The following is a 27912-nucleotide window of genomic DNA, read 5'->3' as shown; positions in this document are numbered from 1 at the left end:
AAAATCACCTCCTGCCTTCTCTGTTTTCCAGTTTTGGTCAATCAAACCTATCTTGACCAAAATCTGACAAATTTAAAACATGTTAAAAACAAGCAAACAAAAACTCTGCCTAGGCACGTAAAGACGAATCTGGGACTGTGGACTGAGGTTTGAGTCCTGGGACGCGGCTGTAAACTTGACTTCTCAATGTCTCTTGAGCGTTCCCAAGGCGCCAAGGCTGCCATGGACAAACAGAAGCCCCCTGCCCCAGCGCATTCCCAGGAGACAGAGCCGAGAAGGCCTCCGGCAGCTCCTCTGGATGGCCGGTTTTCCCTGTGTCTCTGCCTTACCGGAGAGCGGGAAGGAGGGATTGCGGAATGGCGGGCGCAAGGGCCCAACGGAGAACTCCACCCAAAAGCCGGGGGGCCAGGAGCCCCTCGCACCAGTCAGCCTGCAACCCGGAAGCAAACGCCGGCGGCGCGGCGTGGCAGGGTTGCGGTTCCGGGTCGGGCCTCGCCGCAGTCGGCTTTAGGCTCACAGCCGCAGCGCCCCGCCCCCGCGTTCCGGACCTGGCAGGCGGCGGCTGCAGGGCTGTTCCCGGGGCCACATGGCTGAGGGGGACGCAGGGAGCGACCAGAGGCAGGTGAGGCCCCGGCGTGGTGCTGACTTTCCAGGCTCGGCTCGGGCTCGCCTCGCCATTCCTGTCCTCCTCAGCCGAGGGGCCCTCTGCCCGGGGCCGCCGCGGCTTCCTCCAGCACTGGCCGCGCCATTTGCTCCACCGCGTACCGTTCTCCCGGCGCTTCCCTTCAGCCGAGCGGTCTTAGGCCCGCGGCTCCTCCGCGGCTGCTGGCTCGGCCTGTCTCGGACGGTGTCCTCGTCAACCGTTAACACGCGACGAAGCAGCTCTGGGCCGAAGGCAAAAACCAGGGTTTCGCTCCCCACGCTGCTGTCGCCGGGTCGTCTTGGACAAACCACTTAAGAATTCGGGTTCCCTCTTTGGCAAAAGGGCAGTAACCCAGATCCTGTAGGTCCTCGAGAGCCCACCGAATTTTACTCCTTTTGTCCTTAGTATCGAGCTTTTCCTGTGCCTCGTTCACGTGGGCGATCATATGTCTTTTCCTACAGGTCTGTGAGTACAAAAATGCTACGAAGTCGAATCCATACTTTGCTTCCCATCATTTCCCTTTAGGTCCTTCTTTTTTAACCCCAAGTCCAAAGAATGATTATTTTTCTTTTTTAACCCCAGGCCCAAAGAATAATTTATGAAATGTTTTAAGGGTTTGATTACCAACCAACCAACCAACCAGCCATCCAGGCCCTCTATACCGCCACCCCCATACCCCCACACAAAATTGAATCCAAAAGAACGTGTGAGACACCCAGCAGGAGTACACAGATAATGTGGGACAGAGATATTGGGGACCGGATTCAGGGGTGGAGATTACCTGTTAAAAAAGAAAAGGTGGAACAGAGAAGATAGGTGTATCTTTTCACGTGTGAATGGTCATTACAAAGTATAGGACTGCATACAATATTTTGGCTCAATAGTGGCTAAAAGCACAGTAATGCCATAGCAAAGCTGGGTCCAGACATTGGAGTAGCACCTAGCAACCAGCCACCCAGAGGAGAACATGGTGACCTGCTCTTGAGAACATTTGGCTTGCTAAGGCTCATCTAGGAATCTACACTGGTAATGTTGAATGCAAATACCTTGCAAAATAGTTAAGAATAGGAATTTAAGATGTGTACATTTGTTGACTTTTAAAAAATCCATTTCTTTCAGAATGAGGAAATTGAAGCAATGGCAGCCATTTATGGGGAGGAATGGTGTGTCATTGATGACTGTGCCAAAATATTTTGTATTAGAATTAGCGACGATATAGATGACCCCAAATGGACACTTTGCTTGCAGGTACTTTTTCCCACCTTCCCTGCAGTCATCTTTCTGTTACAGCGTTAATTATATGGTTGATTTTTGTATTCTAATGATTATTTGTGCTGTTTTCTAAATTATCTTTGTTTTTGGTGTTTGTCAGTGATTATCTAAACACATGGGCAGTTATATCTTAGATCACTTTCAAATCATACATTGATAGTTTCAGTCTTATCCCAATTCTTTTAATCGTTTAAAAGTGTTAATGTACCCTTGTGAGACTGTAGTTTTGCTTCTTTTCATTATTCTCTTCATTTAAAAGGAAAGGGTCTAAACCTGGAAAGATGGCTAACATTTAAAAGGAAGGAGAGATTAATAATGTAGGTGACTCATAGAGTAGACACTCATTTCTTAATTAAGAATCAATGATTAATTATCAGTTGTAGGTAGGATAAAATAAATGAAAAGATCAGCTGTGGCTTTTCTTCGTGCTTAATCTTTGATGACTGCTTGTATGTACTTTCAACTTTTTGCCAGTGTTTTTATAATAATACAATTTGAAAAGAAATATGTGTTGTTCTCTATTATATGTTGGCTGTTTCATATAGTTAATAGTGTTTCCTAAGATTTTTGTAGTATTCTTCTGAAAAGTACCCAGAAAATATTATAATGCCACTCTATCCACTTGGGTCAGGGTATAATGTCCATATTTCAGTTTTCCTTTTCCTTTCATCTCTGTCCTCACCCTTTTGTCCAATTGCCAGCTTAATAAATATGGTTATTTTTGAACCTTGATGAAGTATAAACAGATTTGTTTTTGAACCTGCCTCATAGGTGATGCTGCCAGATGAATACCCAGGTACAGCTCCACCTATCTATCAGTTGAAGTAAGCTGTATTTCTTCCTTTATATTGTTATAAAAAGATTATGCTTTGAAATATATTTCTGTATACTGTACATTGCATTTAGATAAAATACATTATTAAAATATACATATATAGAGAGAAATTAAGAATACCTTTTGGGTTTGGTATAGAACATTTAAATGAAAAATTAAATTCTATAAAACAATGAAATATACCACTTAGTGTAAAAGAGGTTCATAGAGATGAAGTAGCTACAGAATTGTCTTTATAGATGAGGAAGGAAACTTTCCTTTTTAGACAGCTTAGTAATGTAGAAACCCTGGCCCTTAGAGTTTCTCCTATCCTAGTTTTGCTGACTTATCCACAGTTCCTTGATGTACCTCTAAGACTGCCTGCCTTCTGGGAATTAACTATGATGCTTGTGGTGTTTCTCCCTGCCCCTTTCCCTGGTTGATGTTGAGGAACCATCTTTAGCAGCCCAAGCTTAGTCTTTATGAATCATGACCTATTGATGCAAGTGATCTTTCATCTACCTTGGCCCCGTTACCTAGTAATATGTTATAAACCCTTGGAAACAGAATTGCATAAAAATTTCTATTACTAGGTTGATCTGAGTGTAGACCAGTAATTGGTTTATAACCAGTAATTGATCACAACTGGTTACAGATTTCTTTGTTTCTTCTTCAATCCGACTGCTTCACTTAATTAGCTTTAAAAAAAAAAAAAAACTCAATAGAATTTTTACCTATTAGTTTTTTTGGGTATTTTAAAACTGTAGCATTAATGCTAACTATTAATAATGGTTCTATAACTTTTTATTTTTATTTATTGCGAATGGTAGATACAGAATGCTTGTAAAAATAAATGTCCTTTTCAGAGTTTTTTTTTTTAAGAGCTGTTTTTGAGGCACCAGTTAGAAAAAATGGGGAATTCCTGGCATTGTAGCAAATGCTATGACTCTGGAGATTTAGATTCTAGACCCTTTTCTGCCACATAAATAAATGTGGGCAGATTCATGGAACCCTATGAACATACCCCTGATTTTTATTTTTATTTTTATTTTTGAGACAGAGCTTCTCTCTGTTGACCAGGCTGGAGCGCAGTGGCGTGATCTTGGCTCACTGCAACCTCTGCCTCACTTGAATCATGGGTTCAAGAGATTCTCCTGCCTGAGCCTCCCAAGTAGCTGGGACTATATGCATGTGCTATCATGCCTGGCTAATTTTTATATTTTTAGTAGAGATGGGGGTTTCACCATATTGGCCAGGCTGGTCTTGAACTCTTGACCTTGGAGTTCTCCAACTCTTGACCACTCACCTCAACCTCCCAAAGTGCTGGGATTACAGACGTGAGCCACCACGCCCAGCCAATTTTTAAATCATTAAAATAGAGTAATTTTGGTGTGGGTTTTGACATGGTTTCTTGGGAAGACTGAATGAATTAATGCTAATGAAAGCATTTTGCAACTATATAGATTTGTATAAATATAAGACTGCTTTTTAATGAAAATAGGTAATTTTTTAAAGCCAAAAAAATCTATTTGTGATGTAATCAGTAATTTGAGATGTAAACATAATCCTTGAATAATCTTCTTAATTGTATTTTATTTAATCTTAGTGCTCCTTGGCTTAAAGGGCAAGAACGTGCGGATTTATCAAATAGCCTTGAAGAAATATATATGTAAGTTATAGGTGATTTTTAAAAATAATTCTGTTAGTGATTGTATTGTGGGCTTTTGTTAAACTTGTGAACCCTTTCCTAGAACCTTTCTAAACGTTTTAAAGCCACTTCTGCTTTAACAAAAAGGATTCACTCGAAGAGACCTTGAAAAGTTAGCTATATAATTTTATGTATACTTTTGATATTATCTACTTAGATACAAAAATACAGTAATATTTAGCGCTAATAACTATAAAAAAGCACTTAGCCAAGCTGGGTTTGATGGTTGAGGTGGGAGGACTGCTTGCATCCAGGAGTTGGAGACTAGCCTGGGCAATATGGTGAGATCCCCATCTCAATCTCAATAAATTAAAAAAAATTATTTGCTAAAAGGATCTTACCTAAAAAGCAAAAACGCTTAGCCAATTTGTGAAAGTAAATTAAAAGATACTGCTCTTGATTTGGTATTTTTATAGGCTATGTAGAATGAAATTAAAATGTCTATGTACTTTGAATAGTAATTTCTCTTGTATTAGGCCATAAGACTAAGAATCTATTGATAGGCTATATTTTTCATTCATTCCTTCATTCAACAAGTATTACATGGCAGGCACTGTACTAGATCCTGAGTGCAGGTATGGTTAGCATAAACAGAAGTGCCTTTTTTCATGGCATTTAGAATTTATGGCAGGGGAGAGCTATTACTTATAACATTGTAAAAATGAATATAAAACTATAGCTGTGGTAAGTTCTATGAAAGGAAGATTTGCAAAACTAATTGAGTTTGAAATAAGACTTGACATAGTCTAGGAGGTGAGCGATGACTTGTTTGACTTAAAAGTCGAGTTAATTAGGGGATGATAATTTCAGTGAGAGGCCATAGCACGAGGCTTGGTGTCAGGGAGCTTGGCACATTATATGAAACAGTAATGGTGATATGCAGTGGTAAGAGACAGTGTGAGATGGGGGGAATATGGTGGAGAAAGGACCTGGAGAAGTAGGCAAGACGGGTCCTGCAGAATTTGGTAGATCATGTTAAGGATTCTGTCTTCATACTAAGAATAGTTGGAAGCAGAGAAGGATTTTAAGTAGTAGGGTGCCATCATAAGATTTTCTTTTTTCTTTTCTTTTCTTTTTCTCTGAGACAGGTTCTTGTTCTCTTGCCCAGGCTGGTGTGCAGTGGTGCAATAGTGACTCACTGCAGTCCCAACCTCCCAGGCTCAAGCGATTTCTCCCACCTCAGACTTCCGAGTAGCTGGGACTACAGATATGTGCCACCATGCCCAGCTAATTTTTAAAAAATTGTTTAAAATTTTTAAAAATTTTTTTGAGTTGGAGTCTTGCTTCGTTGCCCAGGCTGGAGTGCAGTGGTATGATCTCTGCTTACCAACCTGTACCTCCCAGGTTCAAGCAATTCTCCAGCCTCAGCCTCCCGAGTAGCTGGGACTGCATGTACCCACCACCATGCACAGCTAATTTTTGTATTTTTGTAGAGGGGTTGTTGCACCAGGCTGGCCAGGCTGGTCTTGAACTCCTGACCTCAAATTATCCACCTACCTTGGCCTCCCAAAGTGCTGGGATTATAGGCATGAGTCACCGTACCCGGCCCCCAGCTAATTTTTTAAAAAAATATATTTTTTTGTAGAGATGGAGCCTTGCTTTATTGTCCAGGCAGGTCTCAAACTCCTGGCCTCAAGCAATTCTCCTGCCTTGGCCTCCCAAAGTTCAGAGATACAGGTGTGAGCCACTGTGCCTGGCAATGACAATATTTTCATTTAAAAAAGATCATCCTATTTCTGTTTGGAGTATTGTTTGGAAGGCAGCAAGAATAGATATGGGACATCAGTTAGGGGGCTAATGCAGTTGTCTAGAGAAGATATAACTATGATTTAGATTAATTTTAAGGAGATATATTAGTAAATAATGTTCTGGAATATCAGTTTTACTGTAATCTAGGATCTAGTAAGGATTGTATTATATGTTCTAGGTGGCCACTCCATTTGGTACAGTGACAGCCCCTCTTTGTGTCCCTGGGATCCAGGCCAGGTTTCTTTTCCTCCCAAAATATTTAATTAGAAAATGGTAAGTCATTGTGGAATCCATTTTACTTATTCCTGCCTAGAGCAAGTATGGTCTTCCTTGGGTCCCCATTTAGTGATTCTGTTATCTTTGGCACATAAGTATTTCCTTAATCAAATGTTTTCTGATATGTCTCCCTAACCTTACTGGCCACTCCAACTTTTGTGCCCCCAACAAACTTCTTTCTATAATCCTTTATTTACTCTTATTTGCCAATTTATCTGCCACCCCCTCCCCACCCTGCTTCAAGTAGAATAAGATCAGTATACTGCAGATTTGTTTACTGTTAACACCAGAAATGTTCATTTAGTGGTCATTTTTCAGCTCTTACCTAATTTTTGGTGGTATTAACCACTTCTTCTTTCTTGAAAATCTTCCCACACTTAGCTTCCATCATGTTAATCACATTTATCAGTTATATTTTTTTCTTAGCCATGTACAATGTCGTATACTCAGAAGTGGCTCCCCACCTTCCTATCCCCCATCCAAAAAATCCTCCTATTACTAAACTATACCTTCCCACTGGACACAACTTTCCTTTTCTCCTTAACTAGTTTACTTGAGCTATTTGAGACTTAGGAAGTATCAGAGGTTACAATACAGTTTGTTGTAACGGTGGAATATGGGCCATATTGCTTTGTTTGTTAAACATGCTTGAATAACCTTGTTCCAGTGGTAATATTTTCATGCATGTAGTCTAAGTAGAAATACACATCTTTTAAAGCAATTTTTTTTTTTTTTTTTTTTTTTTTAAATAGACAGGGTCTCACTGTGTTGCCCAAGCTGGCCTTGACTGCCTGGGCTCAAGCCTTAAGTGATCCTCATGCCTTAGCCTCCTGAGTAGCTGTGACTGTAGGCACATACCACCACACCTGGCTTTATGTTTAAAACTTTTGTGTGACAACTTTTTGTTTGTTTGAGACTGAGTCTTGCCGTGTTGCCCAGGCTGGAGTGCAGTGGTGTGAGCATGGCTCACTGCAACCTCTGCCTCCCGGGTTAAAGCAATTCTCGTGCCCCAGCCTCCTGGGATTACAGGCTTGTGCCACCATGCCTGGCTAATTTTTGTATTTTTAATAGAGACGGGGTTGCAGCATGTTTGCCTGGGTGCTCTCAAATTCCTGACCTCAAGTGATCTGCCTGCCTCGGCCTCCCAAAGTGCTGGGATTACAAGCGTGAGCCACTGCACCTGCCCTTTTGTGACAACTTTTAATCATATTTTCCATGTAATTCCAGCAGAGGGCAGCAAGTGGAAAATATTAGTGTTTAAAAATTAAACATGGGCCAGGTGTGGTAGCTTTTGTCTGTAATCCTACTGTTTTGGGAAGCTGAGGTGGGAGGATTGCTTGAAGCTAGAAGTTTGAGACCAGCCTGGGTAACATGGATGGGTAAGAGTCCCCCTTACCCATCTCTATAAAAATTTAAAAAATAAAAATTAACTGGGTGTGGTGGGGCTTGACTGTAATCGCAGCTACTTGGAAGGCTGACGTGGCAGGAGGTCTAGTTTGTGTCACTGCACTCCAGTCTGGGTGACAGAGACTGACTCTGTCTCAAAAAAGTAAATAAATAAAAAGTAAGTCTGTGAAGAAGGGACGTGATTGATTAGATGTAGACTAGTTTGGTTATTGTACCCACTTTTTTTTTTTTTTTTTTTTTTTTTTCAGAGATGGAGTCTCACTCTGTTGCCCAGGCTGGAGTGCAGTGGCACAATCGTGTCTCACTGCAACCTCAACCTCCTGGGCCCAAGTGATCCTCCTGCCTCAGTCTCCTGAATGGCTGGGTTTATAGGTGTGCTACCACTGGCTAATTTTTGTATTTTTTTTGTAAACAAGGGGTCTTGCTATGTTGCCCAGATTTGTCTGAAATTCCTGGCCTCAAGCCTGTCTCTTCATGTCAAAGTATTGAGATTACTGGCATGAGCTACTATGCCCTTAATTTTTGTTTAATATTTTGCATATGAATATTTTAAATATTAAAAAATATTTTGAATAAATGAAAACTATTTTGATAAAAAGTAAATACATTTAAAATACTTAGAATATGATACTGTTTAAGAGAAAATGAAAAGGATTACAGATTTTTTTTATAGTATTTGATTTTGTGATGATCTATTATAACAATATTTAATTTAGAAGTCCAAGAAAATAATTTTTGAAATTTTTTACATCTCTTCACATTTTGATATATCATGGAGTCTTAGGTTTTAATGTTGGTAAGTGAGGCTTCTTGAAGCAAAAATGATACCGGATAAAGTTAAACAGACAAGGAAGACTGTATTCAAGACCATTGCAGTAGGGGAAAGAGGCCAGAACGAAGTGTAAACTCAACTTCTCTGAAACAAAAGGTGGAAGGGTTTTTAAGAGCCAGGATGAGCTAGTGGAAAAGTACTAAAAGATATTATATGGGGTCATTAATCAGGTGTGTTGGGCATCTTGAGTTTTGTTGTGTTTGTAAATATTTCTCTTTGTGAGTGGGCCATCTGTGTTTACCAAGAGGTACCTGTCGAAGTTAGCCTGCTATTCTCCCATAGAGACTGGAAGATAAGGGCACTGTCTTCTTTGATGATTGTGTTTCAAAGGGATGGTTCCTAGGTCCTTGAGAAAGACATTTCCTGGGTTGTAAAAACAATTAAAGTTTTTTATAAAAAGATTTACATATATCTCAAAGAGGTAGAGAAGGAACCTACAATGACAAGTTTTCTAAAGAAAATACTCCAAGAAAAGGGAGATAAGGGCCTAGAGTCAGGAATGGGCCTATCTAAAGTTCAGTCAAGCTGAGGTTAAGGCTGTTTCAGTCAGGGTTTTGGAGTCAGTTCTTTAAATAGTGTCATCTCTTTGTGTCTGTTTTCTTATCTGTAAAAACGGGGGATAATGTTGTAAGCACTAAAGTAGCAGCTATTTTTTTTTTGTTCTTTAAAACAATTGTTTTTTATTTTTTTGAGATGAAGTCTCACTGTGTTGCCCAGGCTGGAGTGCAGTGGTGCAATCATAGCTCACTTCAGCCTCCAAACTTGAGGTTCAAGTGATCCTCCCACCTCAGCCTCCCAACTAGCTGGGACTACAGGCATACGTCACTGTGCCTGGCTGAGTTTTTGAATTTTTTCTAGAAATGGAGTCTCACTTTGTTGCCCAGGCTTATCTCAAACTCTCTTTTAAGCTATCCTCCCACCTTGGCTTCCCAAAGTGCTGAGGTTACAGATGTGACCCACCACATCTGACTTGTTCTTTTTTTTTTTAAATTTATTCCCAGGAAGTGTTCTCTTTCTGTTGCCCAGGCTGGAGAGCAGTGACACAATTTCCACTCCCAGGCTCCAGTGATCTTCCCACCTCAGCCTCCTGAGTAGCTGGGATTACAGGCACACATCACCATGTCCGGCTAATTTTTGTATTTTTTTAAGAGATGGGGTTTCCCCATGTTGCCCAGGCTGATCTTGCACTCTTGAGCTCAGGTGATCTGCCCACCCCAGCCTCCCAAAATGCTTTGATTACAGGTGTGAGTCACCATTCCTGGTCCTGGACTGTTCTTATTTTAAAAATCATCTCATCCAGTTTATAATATTGAAAATTAGGTGACTGAAACTCACATTAGGTGTTTTGTTTTATTTTTTGAGATGGAGTCTCGCTATCGACAGGCTGGAGTGCAGTGGTGTGATCTTGGCTCACTGCAACCTCCACCTTTTGGGTTCAAGCGATTCTCCTTCTTCAGCCTCCCAAGTACCTGGAACTACAGGCAAGTGCCACCATGCCCAGCTAATTTTTGTATTTTTTTTTGAGACGGAGTTTCACTCTTGTTACCCAGGCTGGAGTGCAATGGCGCGATCTCGGCTCACCGCAACCTCCGCCTCCTGGGATCAGGCAATTCTCCTGCCTCAGCCTCCTGAGTAGCTGGGATTACAGGCACGTGCCACCATGCCCAGCTAATTTTTTGTATTTTTAGTAGAGACGGGGTTTCACCATGTTGACCAGGATGGTCTCGATCTCTTGACCTCGTGATCCACCCGCCTCGGCCTCCCAAAGTGCTGGGATTACAAGCTTGAGCCACCGCGCCCGGCCTAATTTTTGTATTTTTAGTAGAGGCAGGGTTTCGCCATATTGGCCAGGCTGGTCTTGAACTCCTGACCTCAGGTGATCTGCCTACCTTGGCCTCCCAAAGTGCTAGGATTACAGGCATGAGCCACCACGCCCAGCTTGAAACTCAGATTAAATGATTAGTTTAACTTCACATAGCTTAGTGCATTTTAGTGAATAGCTTTATTGTTATGTCAACCAATACAAGTATTTAGTTTTAGCATTAGGAATTGTGGGTGTGATGGGGAGGATTTGAGAGTATAGAATTATTTGAAAACAATGTTGTTTACTTCTGTTTGCTTGTTTTGAAAGTTTTGGTGGGTGCTGATGAGTAGTGATAAAGAGAGATAATGGTTTCAAGGGAAACTTCTAGAGGAAGGAGGTGATGTGTTGCTATATAGTAGTGTGGTGATATCTTTAAACACATACCGTGCTTATCTACAGTCAGTGTCATTCTGTAAAGAGTAGACACTTAGACCTTTATTTTATTGCTGTTGCCATCATTTAACATAACTGTGGACATGACTTTAAAACCCATGACACACTGTTTTTCTCAGTGATCCTTTGAGATGGATTTAGTTATCTGAGGCAATGAAATGTCATTTGGAACCAAAATGAATCAATTTAGGCAATAGAATATTTTGTCAGAAACAAGGTATGAATGACATTGTTGAATTGTCTTTTAGGTCTTGTAAATTGACTCCCTGAAGGAGTTTCCCATATGCTTTGCATTCTTTCTTGTTGAAATAAGTATACTAAATGATAAGTGTGCCAAATAAGTGGTTTGAAATTCTTTTAAAAGTTTAAAAATACAAGCAATGATCAGACATCAATACTGAATCCACTTACAGAAACGAAGTCACATTTATATTTCTCTAATCCATCTAGTTCAGAAATGTTTATTCTTCTCTTTGGTTACAACTCTTCTGCTTATTTTAAAGTAAGCCATGTTAATTTTGGAGTCAACTGGAATCTTTAATGTTGATATAACCTATATTAAATACTCAGACACAAATGTTGATAAACCCCAGGTTTTTATAAATTATTTTTAAAAAGAGATGTTTAGATTGTACATACTGTCTTGGATTGTAAATGTCTGGATCTTCTTGAATCTGAGAAGGCGATTTTTGAAATAACAATTTTTTTTTCCCTTAATTTTGTTTAGACAAAATATCGGTGAAAGTATTCTTTACCTGTGGGTGGAGAAAATAAGAGATGTTCTAATACAAAAATCTCAGATGACAGAACCAGGTAGGATTGAAAAATACTATCAATACTCTTTTTACTTACAGTAATTATATTTTTATGTAGACACTCTAATTGAAATTTAATATGAAAATCTGTATTCTAGTTTATGGTTTGTATATTGTAAAATCCAAGTTTCTCTGAAAAGTAATTATACATGTAATTATAGTTATTTCTTTCTATAAGGTTTAGCCTCTTCGATTTTGTATTACAGTATTTCTCCTTATCTGAGGTTTCGCTTTCCCTGGTTTCAGTTACCTGTGGTAAACTGTGGTCTGAAAATATTAAATGGAAAATTCCAGAAATAATTTATAAGTTTTAAATTGTGTGCCATTCTAAAAATGTGATGAAATCTTGTGCTGTCCCATTCTGTCACAGGCATTTATTACTTTACATCATCCCAAGAAGGATAAGTGCTGTGCAATAAGATATTTTGAGAGAGAGAAGTCGTCGATCATATTCTCATAACTTTTATTACAGTATATTATAATTGGCCTATTTTGGCTTTCGTTATTGTGGTTAATCTCTTACTGTGCCTAATTTATAAAATAAACTTTATCATAGATATATATTATATATAGGAAAAAACAGTATGTATAGGGTTTTGCACTATCTGTGCTTTGAGCCATCCACTGCAGCGTCCTAGAACATATCCCTTGCCAATAAAGGGGACTCCTGTATCCCCTTACAAAAGTAGAATTTTATGGTGAAAGAACTTAGGTCCAAAATTTTTGTTCTCTTTGACTATAGTTAAGGTTATATGAACTTTGTAACTTTCCTCATGAATTATTGGACTATATAAATGAGATATTAATTACTTTTTTTTTTTTTCCCAGTACAGAGTCTCAGTCCATCCCCCATGCTGGAGTGCAGTAGTGCAATCTCGGCTCACTGCAACCTCTACCTCCCGGGTTCAGGCAATTCTCCTCCCTCAGCCTCACAAGTAGCTGGGATTACAGGCATGTACTGCCACGGTTGGCTAATTTTAGTATTTTTAGTAGAAACTGGGTTTCACTATGTTTGCCAGGTTGGTCTTGAACTCCTGACCTCAAATGATCCACCTGCCTTGGCCTCCCAGAGTGCTGGGATTACAGACATGAGCCACTGTGTTCAGCTGAGATATTAATTACAAATGAATCTAGTGTTTATAGAAAAAAAATTTGGCCAGCACTTTGGGAGGCTGAGGCAGGCAGATCACAACAAGGTCAGCCTGACCAATATGGTGAAACTCCATGTCTACTAAAAATACAAAAATTAGCCAGGCATGGTGGTGCATGCCTGCAGTCCCAGTTACTCAGGAGGCTGAGGCAGGAGAATAGCTTGAACCCGGGAGGCGGAGGTTGCAGTAAGCCAAGATCACATCTCTGCACTGTAGCCTGGGCAACAGAGAGAGACTCCATCTAAAAAAAAAAAAAGAAAAATAATTTTGGAAAACACAGTGACCAATATTAGGATGTAGAAATTAACTTCACAACTGAATTTTTTATTGAGATATAATTTACATGTCATAATTACTTACCCTTTTAAAATGTACAGTTCAGTGGCTTTTAGTATTCCCAGAGTTATGCAGCCATTACCGCTAATTTTAAAACATCTGAAAATTTATATTTTTCTCTATTATTATTAATCTTCTATTGAATCGCTAAGTATAAAAACAGTATAGAAGCTTCCAACGTTTCCTATTACTTCATTTGCTAGTCTTTGTTTCACATACCACAAAGGCCTTTGAGAGAGTAAAATAACTCTATGTAACATATTATTTCCAAATAGGGTGTTCTTGTTATACTAGTAGAATTGTTTTCAATTTGGGAAAAAGAAGGATTAAAAAAAAAAGGGCCTGTAATCCCAGCACTTTGGGAGGTTGAGGTGGGAGGATTGCTTGAGCCTGAAAGGTCGAGGCTGCAGTGAGTTGTGATCATGCCACTGCACCCCAGGCTGGGTGACAGGGCAAGATCCTGTCTCCAAAAAAAAAAAAAAAAAAGGAAAGAAAAGAAAAACAGAACCTGGTAGTTTACTTACTAATTTTTTAGAAGGCTATTTACAGGAAACTAATTATTTAGGACTCCGTTGGCAAAATCAGTTTAAAGTTGATAGCAGTATATCTTCTTTAGAGCATTTTTATTATTTTTCTACGAGGGCAAGTATTTTTACTGCTTCTGTTAGAATCAGAGAGATAAGGATGGACACCCAATTCTCCATGATATGAGTATTACACATTGCATGCCTGTATCAAAATATCTCATGTACCCCATAAATATATACACCTGTTAAGTATCCACAAAAATTTAAAAGAAATCAAAGAGATAAATGAAGATATTCTGTCTATGTAACAGTCTTTCTTGAAGTATTTTCTTTAACTTTTTATGGTTCAAGTTCTGATTTTGTAGCATTTCAGGGCATCTATGAGAGAAGTGTTCTCAGAATTCCAAAAACAAGTTATTTGTCAATCTGCCTTGCTAGAGATGGAATAATTACAAAAATAGAATGTATTAAAGTAAAAAATTAGGACTCCAGAAACTTTTGTATCACTTAACTCTGTTTTTTTTTTTTTTTTTTGAGACAGAGTTTTACTCTTGTTACCCAGGCTGGAGTGCAATGGCGCGATCTCGGCTCACCGCAACCTCCGCCTCCTGGTTTCAGGCAATTCTCCTGCCTCAGCTTTCTGAGTAGCTGGGATTACAGGCATGTGCCACCATGCCCAGCTAATTTTTTTTTTTTTTTTTTTTTTTGTATTTTTAGTAGAGACGGGGTTTCACTATGTTGACCGGGGTGGTCTCGATCTCTTGACCTCGTGATCCACCTGCCTCGGCCTCCCAAAGTGCTGGGATTACAGGCTTGAGCCACCACGCCTGGCCTGTATCACTTAACTCTTAGGAAATTTTAATAATTGATCTTAAAAATGACAGTTTTGTCCGGGAGCAGTGGCTCATGTCTGTAATCCCAGCACTTTGGGAGGCTCAGGTGGGCAGATCACTTGAGGTCAGGAGTTTGAGACCAACTTGGGCATCATGGTGAAACCTCGTCTCTAATAAAAATATGAAAATTAGCTGGGTGTGGTAGTGGACGCCTGTAATCTCAGCTACTCAGGAGACTGAGGCAGAAGAATTGCTCAAACTTGGGAGGCAGAGGTTACAGTGAGCTGAGATGGCATCACTGCACTCCATCTGGGGTGACAGAGTGAGACTTAGTCTCTAAAATATATATATTTTTTCCTTACCTGTATCCATAATATAGTTTAACCACTCCTTAAATTTTGGACTTACTAATTCGTGTTGTGTGATTCATAATTTTGAATTTTTAGAAATTTTTTTGTTTGGATTTTTTTCTTTAAAATTTTTTTTGTAGACTTCATATTAAAGTGAAAAGATTAACAATTTTGAAGAACTAGTAAGAATAAGTAATTCATGTTGACTTTACTGTTAATCTTCAGTATAGATTTATTCTTTATATATTTTTTAGCATAGAAATTTCTAATTTTGAACTAATTAAACACAGCTATTTACAATTTCTAAAACTTATGAACTAATTTTAAACTTACAGAAAAGCTACAAAATAGTACGAAGGGCTCTTTTATATCTCTTACCCAGATTTCCTGTTAACATCCTACATAACCATCATACAGTTATCAAGAGCAGAAAACTGACTCTGGTGCAATATTATTAACTAAAGGAGCTTATTCAGATTTTACAAACTTACTAATATCCTCTCTGCTGTTGTAGGATCCTGTCTAGGATTCTACATTGCATTCCATTGTTGTTTCTCTTTATTCTCCTTTAGTCTATAAACAGTTATTCAGTCTTTCCATGACTTTTATAACCTTGAAACTTATGAAGACTACTGATAGTTACGTTGTAGAATGCCCCTCAGTTTGGGTTTGTCAAATGTTTTCTCATGATTGGAGTGAGATTAGCCATTTTTGGCTGAAACAGGAGTGGCCACAAGAAACAGACCTCTCAGACACCAAACTAGGAAGGAAGAGGTTTTATTACTGCCCAGGAGTGAGGCAACAATTTGCCAAGCTCGCCTAACAAAGAGAAGCTCTGCCTTTATATAGGCTTACACTCTAGATATTACACCTGAGAGAATCTTAGGTTCACAGCCTTAGAAATTACGAGTGAAAGGGTCTTGGGCTTACAGTGTTAGAAATCACATATGAAAGGGTCTTTGGGTTTACAATTTTAGAAATCACATATGAGGCCAGGCGCGGTGGCTCAAGCCTGTAATCCCAGCACTTTGGGAGGCCGAGGTGGGTGGATCACGAGGTCAAGAGATCGAGACCATCCTGGTCAACATGGTGAAACCCCATCTCTACTAAAAATACAAAAAAATTAGCTGGGCATGGTGATGCGTGCCTGTAATCCCAGCTACTCAGGAGGCTGAGGCAGGAGAATGGCCTGAACCCAGGAGGCGGAGGTTGCGGTGAGCCGAGATCGCGCCATTGCACTCCAGCCTGGGTAACAAGAGCGAAACTCCGTCTCAAAAAAAAAAAAAAGAAAGCACATATGAAAGGGTCTTGGTTGATGGAAGAGTAGGGTGAGGGTTTGATCTTGTTTGAGTAAAAACAGTGTCTTCTAGAGGGATTCCCCAACACCATGCCTGCTATTTACAGGAAGATGATTTAGGAGGCGCCAGTCGGCTGGCCTTTTCTTCTGTTGAAATGCAGTGTGGAAGTCGAGGAGGAGGTGATCCTAGATGCCTGGGTCTCCTTCCTAATGGCAAGAATACCAAAAAAATGCTGTTGTGTCTTTCGTAGTGCAATATATTAAGGAATTTATATCATAATGGCTTTTTTTTTGTTTTTTGAGACACAGTTTCGCTCTGTCACCCAGGCTGGAGTGCAGTGGCACGATCTCACTGTAACCTCCGCCTCTTGAGTTTAAGCGATTCTCCTGCCTTACTCTCCTAAGTAGCTGGGATTACAGGTGTGTGTACACACACACACACACACACACACACACACACACACACTATATTTTAAGAAATGGGCTTATAAAGTTGTAGAAGTTGGCAAGTCCAAAATTTCAGGATAGGCTGGCATGCTGGGCACCCAGGGAAGAGTGAATGTTGCAGTTTGAAAACAAAGTCTGCTGGAAAAATTTCCTTTTCTGGGGAGGTCAGTCTCTTAATGTTAAGGCCTTTTGTTGATTTGATGAAGCCAATATGGAAGACAGTCCGCTTTACTCAAAGTCAACTGACATAATTGTTAATCTCATCTAAAAAATACCTTCAGAGAAAATCTAGAATAGTGTTTAACAAAATATATGAGTACTGAGGCTGGGTACAGTGGCTTGCATATGTAATCCCAGCACTTTGGGAGGCTGAGGTGGGCCTCAGGAGTTCAGGACCAGCCTGGCCAACATGGCGAAACCCCATCTCTACTAAAAATACAAAAATGAGCCGGGTGTGGTGGCATACACAGCTACTTTTTCAGCTACTTGGGAGGCTGAGACACAAGATTCACTTGAACCTGGGAGGTGGAGATTGTGCACGGCACTCTAGCCTGGGTTGCAGAGTGAGACTAAGTGTCAAACAGAAATAAATAAATATATGGGTACTGTAGCCTAGCCAAGTTGACATGTAAAATTAACCAGTATAGTTACTATCTTTGTCTTTGTACCTTGAGGGAGATATTCTGAAGCTATGCTAATATCCTGTTTCTCCTTAAACTTTCAGCCACTAATTTTAGTATCTATCTATGGATCTTGTTGATAATATTTGTTACTGTGATGTTTGCCTGATGATGATTTTCTATTGTTTTCATTCCTTCTTCATTTAGTAATTGGAATTCTATTGTGAGAAAGGGATATCTCTCCTCCCAATTTATGTATTTATTTATCTGTTTATTTACTTATTTATATTAGTTATTTACTTACTTATATCATGTATATTATTTCAGCCATTGGTTAAAATGCCATATGATCATTATTTTTTTGTTGCTTATATTGTTCTAGCTTTCACCTTTAAGAGCCCCTTTAGGTTGGCTCCTGTGTTCTTTTTATAAGCTCCACCTTTTTTAAAGCATTTCCCGGTTTCTGGATCCACATGATGTTCCAGGTTCATCTTGTGTTTTCTTTGCTCCAACTCAGGAAGCAAAGTTCCTTCTGTTGAAGAGTGGTGTTTAGAAACTAAGACCCAGTCATTTTTTTAAAAAAGCATCATTTCTTATTGTTTCATAGAGTAACCGTGTCTCATATTCACATAGGCCCAGATGTAAAGAAGAAAACTGAAGAGGAAGATGTTGAATGTGAAGATGATCTCATTTTAGCATGTCAGCCAGAAAGTTCAGTTAAAGCATTGGATTTTGATATCAGTGAAAATCGGACAGGTATAATGTTACTAACTAGTTTCTTTTGAGGAGAGTGGGGTTGGTAGTATTATGTATTGTTCTTTGAGATGATAGAGAAATTTACTAATTTTCTCAAATTTTAGGAAAGAGTTACTAATTTGCAGATAATTGAGATTTATTTTTTTCCTGCCTCTTGGCAGTTTTGGTGTTTGCTGAGACTATCAAAATGGTAGGGAAAAAATGGAAATTTACTCTTTTCCCCCTGCTTTGTAGAGTTTTGATTTAGTGGTAGAAGAAATTGAAACTAAGAAAGACTATTAACATTTTTAGTTCACATCATGTTTTTATATTTCTGTATTGAGATCCCTTAGCTGTTTTCTGATATTTCAGGACTCAATTTTAGTCTATGCTCACAATACAAATAGGTTAACTGAAGGTGCAGCCCCTGAAATTAAAGCTAGTAAAACGCCTTCAGGAGATTTTTTTGAGAGATGAGGTCTCACTGTGTTGCCTAAGTTGGCCTTGAACTCCTGGGCTCAAGTTGATCCTCCCACTACAGCCTTCTGAGTAACTGGGACTACAAGCATGCACCATTGTGCCAGCTTGAGTTCAGTTGTTTTTTTTTTTTTTTTTTTTTTTTTGAGATTGAGTCTTGCTTTGTGGTCCAGGCTGGAGTGCAGTGGCATGATCTTAGCTCACTGCAGCCTCCACCTCCCAGGTTCAAGTGATTCTCCTGCCTCAGCCTCCCAAGTAGCTGGAATTATAGGCACATGCCACCATGCCTGGCTAATTTTTGTATTTTTAGTAGAGATGGGGTTTCTTCATGTTCGCCAGGCTGGTCTCCAACTCCCTACATAAACCTACTCTCTTGTCTTGAGTAGGTCAGGTAGTAGTAGCCAGGATGATTAAGTCTCTCAACAGAATTGAGAGTTACTTAGTGATTCTTAAACTTGTTTAAGAGATATAATAACTGGAAATCATGATACTTTTATGGAATACCAGTTGGATATATTATTGATGTATTCCATCATATGAAGTAGAACAGTTGTATTAGCAGAAGATATTATATTGTAGTTACACAGTATAAAGAACATAAATTCATAGTTTTCCCAACTCAGAGGTCTAACAACAGTGAAATTGATAAATAAGTTTTATATTAGCAGCTATAAATCTTTGGTTTCAGGACCCCTTTACATTCTTAAAAATTATGTATTGTGTTAGATATTGTACCAACTTATACTACTGACTGCAGCAGTAGAGGATTTTAGTCTCAACTCACTGCTTCCCCTGGGTAACTTTGGCAGGTAGAGATCATTTATAAGTCAAATATTTTAATCTTATATACAATATACTTAGAAACTTTTTACTTAAAATTATAATTTGCATTTAATTTTGGTAGATAATGATTAATGATTATTTTAGTTGATTTACTATATAATTTATATTTCTTTCCCAGCTCCTCCCCATTTCATTTTTTCAACATTTGAATGTATGACTTTTTAAAAAAAATAAATGAATCTTTACATTTCTAGAAGTAGAAGAATTACCTCCGATTGATCATGGCATTCCTATTACAGACCGAAGAAGTACTTTTCAGGCACACTTGGCTCCAGTAGTTTGTCCCAAACAGGTAAAGTTCTTTTGTCTCACTCACTTTGATATTTTACTAAAGTAATTCAAGTAAATGATTTTGCAATAATGCCCTTATTTTTACTTTTATGTTTTATTTTCATATAAGATAAAAATTATTTGTCCATTTTTCTACTCCCAAATAACTGTGAATCACAGAAGATTTGTTTTGTTCCTGTTTGTCACTGCTTTCTTTCTTTTTTTGTGAGATGGTGTCTCACCATGTTGCCCAGGCTGGTCTAGATCTGGACTCAATTAGCCCTCCTGCCTCAGCCTCCCAATCCAAAGTATTGGGATTACAGGTATAAGCCACTGAGCCAGGCTTGTCACTGTTTTCAAAATTACGTCTAAACTCTGATTAGGAGTTAACCCTCTAATTAATCTTTAAATAAGAAACATTGTGTTATTACAGAAAATTGTGATGCTTAATGTCTTGTCCAAAAGAATTATTTGTCCTGTAGAATGGGAGTTCTGTGGAACTAAGTCCATTCCTCTGTTATTATTCAACAAAGGGGACAGTAGACAGACTGGTTAAATCAAGTCCTCCCTACCTGACTTACTTTGCTTTGTGCTTCTTGATCTTAGGTGACCTTATTTCCACCCAGGGATATGTATGGGAGAGATTTTAGCCAAAAACTATTCCTAGGTCTTTGCCTTTCTCATTCTCCTTTCAGCAGAATCCTTTTCTTCTTCCTTGATTCTATAATCTAGCTCAGCTTAAACTTTATTGATGTATGAGGCAATTTCAATACTACCTGTAAAGTTAAATTTTTAAAAAGGTCTCATTTACCACAGATTTTAGGTATGACTCTCTTCCTTTGGTCTTTGCAGCTACTCTACTCTTGAAGCTCTTTAAAGCCCTGACCTTCAGGGATACAGCTCTTTGTACCAGGCTCTTTCATTCTCTCAAAGAGGAAGTTCTTTTCTTCATTGACTTGTCGTCAAGATCATAAATTTTGGTGCAGACTTCCCGTCTTTTTCTCTCAGGAATCCTATTTGTCCCTCGCCTTTGGTCACATCTTCTTCCCAGGGTCCTCTGAGTTCATTCTAATTCTGAATCTCTTCATTCTGGATCCTGTTTCTGTTTCTGATAGTCACTTTGATTTACAGGATTATAATTTGTGAGAGCTGAAACAAATTTTAGAGGTCATTGTCTATTTTATTGATCAGAATTTGAGAACCTGAAAGATTAAAAAATGATAAACAGAAGGTTGCACAATTCCTGATCCAAATTGGTGTCCCCAGCTCCAGTTCAGTGTTCCCTGCCACCAATATTTCTTCCATACTTCTTGCCATTACAACATTCCTGAAAAATCTGACCATGTTTCACTCTGTTCTCTCTCTTATCCACCTTCGCACATGTAATCTTTGCTGATTTCCAATGTCTGCAGGAAACACCTAAACTTATTACATAGATCCTTTGTAATATGGCCCTAGCTTATCATTCATGACAGATCTTCTATCATCTCTTTCATACTCTAAGTTAAAGCTATTGTAAAACTTCCTGAACTTTTCTCTTTTTTTGTTCCTGCTAGGGTTTCCAGATAAAGTACAGAATACCTAGTTAAATGTGAATTGCAGATAAACATTATTGCATGGGATGTACTTATAGTAAAAAAATTACTTGTTTATCTGAAATTCACATTTAACTGGATGTCCTATATTTTTATTTGCTAAATCTGGCCACCCAGTCCCTGTATTTGTATATAGCCCTATTCTTTGTGTGGAATTTTTTTTTGGTGCAGAAGAACTGCCACTGAATAAGACCTGGCTCACGTAACCTCCTCTATGAACCTTACTTGACTCCCAGAGAAAGTTGTGGTTTTATAACATTTGGAACATATCATTATTGTATACCTGCTACATTGGATGTATACATTTGGTAAATTTCAGAGCTAGTTTTTAGAAGTTTTTACATTTGCATTTAAAATTCCTTACATGGGGAACACATTTTCCCTTTGACATAGTACCAAAATATTTGTTGGTAATTTGTGCTCAGAAACACCAGCTCTGTCATTTTCATATCAATTATGAGTACCAGTTTCTGTCCCTAAAATGAGAAGGAAACTTTGGAAATGACTTTTTCAGAGTATAGTAGACTCTTTAAGTGACTATTTATTTTAATACAACATGCTTTAAGGCATTTTTCTAGCATTTATTTACAGAGCAAATATAAAGCGTACTTATTTATATTATTGCTGTTTTTAAGGTGAAAATGGTTCTTTCCAAATTGTATGAGAATAAGAAAATAGCTAGTGCCACCCACAACATCTATGCTTACAGGTGAGTAATCATCACAATTTTTAGTATACAAAATTTATAAAAAATGGAGGGAAATGATACATGATTTTAGAAAATAATAACTATTAGGATTTTTTCCATTATAATAGTCATAGGCATATAGAGTACTTGGAAACTGCAGAAAAGAAACAAAAATTGAAGGGAAAAATCTGGCATTTTCTGCCATCTGATGCAATTGACAATATTCTGGGTTTTTTTTTTACTTTTTCTATACAAAGTTAATTTTTTGCCAATGCTTTACCCTTGTATTCTGCTTTTTTTCTTAATTAAACAAAAGAACTTTTTCATGTTGTTACAACTACTTGATAAATACTGTTTAATGGCTGTATAATATTTATTTGAGGTGCCATTCTACAATTTAACCATTTTCTTTTAGTTTTTCATATTTTTCACGATTATAAAGAGCGGTCCAGTAAATGTTTTTGTATGCTTTTTAGGTTATTTCCTCAGAATAGGTTCTGGTTGCTTGAGATTCTTTTTTGAAATGAAATGGGAATATAATTAAAGGAAGAAATAATTCTTAGAATTATCAAAAAGTGTGAACATTTTTGAAACTTTTGATATATAGCCAAATTTCTTGCAAAGATTTTGTTTTGTTTTGTTTTTTGAGACAGAGTCTCCCTTTTGTTGACCAGGCTGCAGTGCAGGGGCACTGTCTTGGCTCAAGTGATCCTCTCACCTCAGCCTCCCAAGTTAGCTGGGACTACAGGCGCCAGCCACCATGCCTGGCTAATTTTTGTATTTTTTGTAGAGACAGGGTTTTTGCCATGTTGCCCAGGCTCGTCTCAAAACTCTGGGCTTGAGTGATCTGCCCACCTTGGCCTCCCAAAGTGCAAGGATTTACAAGCATGAGCCCAAAGGTTTTTAAAACCAATTTATGCTCCTATCATCAGTGAATTAAGAGTACCTCTTTTGCTACATGAGTTTCAGTTTTGGGAATTAAGCTTTTTATATGCATCTTTGCTGATTCGTAAGTGAAGAGGTGAAGCGCATTTAAAAAAAAATGCAAATTTGTAAGACTTTAAAAGAACATAGTTTAGTCCTGAAATAAATCAGAACATAGGGACTTGATATAAATTTAAAATATGATTGAGACTATTTGTAGAATCTTGGCTATCTGAAACGGGAACTCAAAAATTCATCACTTTAAGTATGTGAGTTTTTAGTATTACTAATTTCACATCTCTTTAAGTGCCAAAACTTACAAACAATTATTTGTTATCTAATTCTCTTCTTAATGGAGTATCACTAGACAAAATTTTAATGTTTTCTTAATCAGTTATGACCTTCAGTAGGAAAATGAGGAATTCAGCTGTGTTCTCAGTCATTAGAATGGGCTGCAAAAGTTGTAATGTTCATTTATTCTATATGTTTTTTGAGTGCCTATTCTGTGCCAAAGCTATGTAAATTAACTCTGAGTAGTTAGCAGTTCTACTACTGTAAAAAGGTTAGCTTTTTCAAGATCCCATAGTTAAGTGATAGAGCTAAATTCGATAATCCAGTTTCATTTGTTTATTTCACTACTCCATGGCTGTGGCTGTAGCTTCAACAATGTTGTATCTAAGCTATGTAAAAAAAGCTAAAAGGTGCTCATAGTATTTTAACTTTAATGTTTATAGTAGGTGATCAGTAAATATTTATTGAGTGGGTAGATAGATGGATAGATGGATGGAAGGAAGGATGAGTGAATGAATGAATGTGACTGCTGTAAGGTAACATAATTGACTTAGGTGTGTAGATGACCTTTTATAGCTTTTAGTGTCTACATTAAAAGTTTACAGCTTTTTATGGCCATTGCTGAGAGGGTGTCTTTATTACATTTGCCCAGTTCCACATGATGTTATTGTAGGGCCCTAAGAAATCCACCAGATGGCATACCATAACTGATACTAATTTTCTTTCAATCTCTAGCACTTATTTGCCAAGCTTATTTTACTATATTATAGGCCTACATTATTATTTCACATACTAACTTTCTAGAGTTTAAGTGGATTAAAATACCATGATTTGTCTCTCATGTTAGTAACCATACAGGGGAAAAGTTTAAAGATAAAAATAAATCTTTACATTCTTACTCAGAAAGAAGAAAATAGAGAAATGCATGATGGGTGGAATAAGATGAGAGGAAAGTATAAAATATTACCTTATGTTGGTTTTATTGCCTTCTTTTTTTTATGTATGCTTTTTGTTTCCCTATATCTTTTTTTTTTGTTTTTTTGAGACAGAGTCTCACTCTGTCACCAGGTGCCAGGCTGGAATGCAGTGATGCGATCTCTGCTCACTGCAACCTCCGCCTCCCAGGTTCAAGCAATTCTCCTGCCTCGACCTCCTGAGTAGCTGGAACTACAGGTGTGCGCCACCACGCCCAGCTAATTTTTTGTATTTTTTTAGTAGAGATGGGGTTTCACCGTGTTGGCCTGGATGGTATTGATCTCTTGACCTTGTGATCCGCCCGCCTCTGCCTCCCAAAGTGCTGGGATTACAGGCATGAGCCACCGCGCCTGGTCTGTTTCCCTATATCTTAAGGCTCTTTGAAGACAGAAGCATGCCACTTACTTCTTTTATAATATGTCTTGATGCCATTATGTTGCTTCTGTAGAGTGTATTCTAAATAAATGTTTTTCAATTATTGCTCTCTGTAACTTCAGTGTTAAATGAAGTAAGGCAAATGTCACGTGTATAAATTCACCTTCTCGTAATACAACATTTCTGATATAAAGGAGATGCTTTTGATTCCTAGTTTTCCCAACTATATAAAAAGACAAACATACTGGATAGTAAATTGTGAGTGAACATATATCCAAAATAATACATATTTCAAGAAGGATTTAGAAAAATGAATATGCTGATGTTGGAAGTAATCAAACTGATCAGAAGTATTGAGAAATAACTTTCATTATAATATTTTAGGTTCAAAGTATAATGCTGTTATATGTATTTGCAGAATATATTGTGAGGATAAACAGACCTTCTTACAGGATTGTGAGGATGATGGGGAAACAGCAGCTGGCGGGCGTCTTCTTCATCTCATGGAGGTAGGTGTAAGGAAGCTATTAATTCTGTTCTGTATGAGCCATAAAATTTCTCAACAAAACAGAGCTCCATTTAGTAATAACTAAATCAGTTGAACTATATAACATAAGATATATTTGATTTAATCAGTAGTTGATATTAAAATATTGAGTGAAATTTTTAACCAGTGGATTGGGACAGAAAGCAAATAATAAGAAGTGCTATGCTTTCAAGACATAGACAATAGAAGATTGACTTCAACTTTGGGAAAACTTTGTTTTTTTGACAGTTTCCTTCTCTTTATTTTTTCTATTTTTTCTTTATGGAACTCCTATTAGTTGGATATTGGAACTTCTGGATAGATCCAGAATTTTAAAAAATTTTTTATTAAGTTGTCCATCTCATTGTCTTTATATTCTGAGACATTTTCTTGACTGTTGTCCAAATTTCTGTTGAATTTTAAATTTATTTTAGCAACCATATATTTAATTTTTAAGAGTTCTTTGTTTTCTGTTTTTCCTTTTTAAGGATATCCTGTTCTGTTTTTATGGATTTAATATCTTCTAAAATTTCTCTGATTATATTAATTAGAGTTTCTCTTTTAAGATGTTCTCACCCCTAAAAAATTTTTCCTGGTCCATTTTAGTTTGTTTATCTTGTCCTTTCTCTTTCATGCTGCTGGATTTTCTTCATCTGTCTGGTGATCATTTATTGTCCATTAATTTTAAGATTGGATTGTTTTTTCTCTAAGGTAGTTACTTGGTTTTTTCTGCTATTGTATGTGGAGGTTTGTTTTCTAACAAGGCCTTTCCCTTCAATAGGAACTGTGTTTGTGGGTCAGGCCTGTAGACTGGCGGGCTTCACATTAAGGGCAGCATTTAACAAATGTCAAACTGATGAAGACAGCCAGGAATGGTGGCTCATATCTGTAATCCCAGCACTTTGGGAAGCCGAGGAGGGGAGATCACTTGAGCCCAGGAGTTCGAAACCAGCCTGGGCAACATGGTGAAACCCTATCTCTACCAAAAACCAAAAATTAGCCGGGCATGATGGTGCATGTGCCTGTATGTTCCAGCTACTTAGGAGGCTGAGGTGGGAGAATCACTTAGAGCCCAGGAGGCAGAGGTTGCAGTGAGCCGAGATTGCTCCACCGCACTCTAGCCTGGGTGATAGAGCAAGACGGATCTAGGTCTCAACTGATGAAAACCTTATTGGTAGCACCAGGAATTAATACCTCCTGTAGCCCCTGTAGCTTTGTTCAGAAGCAGGGTTGTTGTTGTTGTTGTTTGGCCTAGTGGTGAAATGCTGCCTAAACTTAGCTGTTCTGGTTGAAATTACCAGGAGCTAGAACCCTACCTGCATGGTCTCCCCTTCACTCTGTCTAGTTGCCCCAAAGTTGGGAATCTGAGGACATTGTGAAACACAGTGATGGTTTTCCAGATTCCCTTCTGTTCTTCCATTTCACTCCCTGCATTGTTAGTAATCTCACTCAGTGCCTCCTCATATGGCTCTGCCTTTAAAGTCACTGGGAAATTTTATGAGCAATTTTATATATGGGTTATTTCATTCTCCCTTTTTAAAACTCACATTTGTACATGTCTGTCTGTGTATCTAATTATGCTTCCAAAAAATAACAGATTTTGAATGTGAAGAATGTCATGGTGGTAGTATCACGCTGGTATGGAGGGATTCTGCTAGGACCAGATCGCTTTAAACACATCAACAACTGTGCCAGAAACATACTAGTGGAAAAGAACTACACAAATTCACCTGTAAGTGGCTCCTCATACTATATCTATCTAGAGAATTTCTCATCACTGCCTGGGAATTTTTTAAAAAGACAAAATTAAGAAGTAATCAGAATGTGGGTGGTACATACCTGGAGACCTAGACTCTAGTCTAAACAGTGTTTCTGTCCAGTCATGTGACTTTGGACAAATCACTTCATCCCTTCGCACCTTGATTTCAGGGTTCATAGAATTTTATAATTAGAAAAGACTGGTTTCCACCCCCTAAAATTGAACCCCAGAGTGGTTGTAGCTAATGTCACATCAGACTAGATGTTCTTTAAACATCTATACAATTCTGAAATTCTCTGTTAGTGTCAAAACATCTCCCCCTCCCCTGGCATGCCTTTAGATACTTTCTTCCTTTATACTTTGAGTTTATTTTGTTTCATATTTTAAGTATGTTCATATCTGTCTTATGTAAACTTTACTGCATTACTTGGGAAAGTGGGACAATAGATGAAATAATATTGAAGTTATTCAAACATAAATCAACTAGATAAGTAAGTTTTCCTTGATTATTCTTGATTGTTTAAAAAATATTTGCCTAGGCCGGGCACGGTGGCTTGCGCCTGTAATCCCAGTGCTTTGGGAGGCCACGGCGGATGTATTACCTGAGGTCAGCAGTTCAAGACCAGCCTGGCCAACTTGGTGAAACCCTGTCTCTGCTAAATACAAAAAAAATTAGCCAGGTGTGGTGGCATATGCCTGTAATTCCAGCTACTTGGGAGGCTGAGGCAGGAGAATCACTTGAACTTGGGAGGCAGAGGTTGCAGTGAGCCAAGATGGCACTACTGCACTCCAGCCTGTGGGATAGACTCCAAAAAAAAAAAAAAAAATTAGCCTATAAGTGAAAGTACCCTGTAAAACAGAAAAATGACACATATGAAAGTGATTATACCCTCACTGTAACATACATACATGCATATATGTATGAATATATGTATAATATATATTTATAAATACATTCTAAGTGATTAGATTTAAAGTCTAGTTTTTATGTAAATGGAAAGATGCTACATTGATTTGTGTCTTTTTCAGGAGGAGTCATCTAAGTCTTTGGGAAAGAACAAAAAAGTAAGAAAAGACAAGAAGAGGAATGATCATTAATACCTGAAACTACAGGAGAGGT

At 38.1% G+C, this 27912-nt stretch overlaps 1 protein-coding gene across 2 annotated transcripts; it reads left to right on the top strand.

The window, feature by feature from the left end:
- Positions 1–493: 493 nt before the first annotated feature.
- IMPACT (impact RWD domain protein) lies at positions 494–27912 on the top strand. Of its 2 annotated transcripts, XM_010335488.3 has the most exons (11): positions 496–622; positions 1763–1891; positions 2687–2739; positions 4336–4398; positions 11686–11771; positions 17968–18090; positions 19584–19681; positions 21890–21963; positions 24926–25016; positions 26631–26765; positions 27822–27912. In XM_010335488.3, exons 1-11 carry the CDS (start codon positions 587–589, stop codon positions 27888–27890), a joined length of 957 nt encoding a protein of 318 aa, XP_010333790.1. In that variant the 5' UTR covers positions 496–586; the 3' UTR covers positions 27891–27912. The 2 variants fall into 2 exon arrangements, with proteins under 2 accessions (XP_074239776.1, XP_010333790.1); XM_074383675.1 differs by lacking the exons at positions 26631–26765; positions 27822–27912 and adding an exon at positions 25723–26622 and having other exon boundaries at positions 494–622.

The sequence above is a fragment of the Saimiri boliviensis genome, chromosome 13 (assembly GCF_048565385.1).
Source record: "Saimiri boliviensis isolate mSaiBol1 chromosome 13, mSaiBol1.pri, whole genome shotgun sequence".
NCBI classification, from domain to species: Eukaryota; Metazoa; Chordata; class Mammalia; order Primates; family Cebidae; genus Saimiri; species Saimiri boliviensis.
Note: the sequence above shows the minus strand (reverse complement) of the source record. Positions and strands in the feature narration are given on the sequence as shown.

Bases quoted from the DNA above. Each gene is read 5' to 3' on its own strand.
- IMPACT (XM_010335488.3), top strand. From the start codon at position 587: ATGGCTGAGGGGGACGCAGGGAGCGACCAGAGGCAG. The intron at 1,892-2,686 runs GTACTTTTTCCC...CCTGCCTCATAG, and splicing joins AATGGACACTTTGCTTGCAG to GTGATGCTGCCAGATGAATA. The intron at 25,017-26,630 runs GTAGGTGTAAGG...AAAAAATAACAG, and splicing joins GTCTTCTTCATCTCATGGAG to ATTTTGAATGTGAAGAATGT.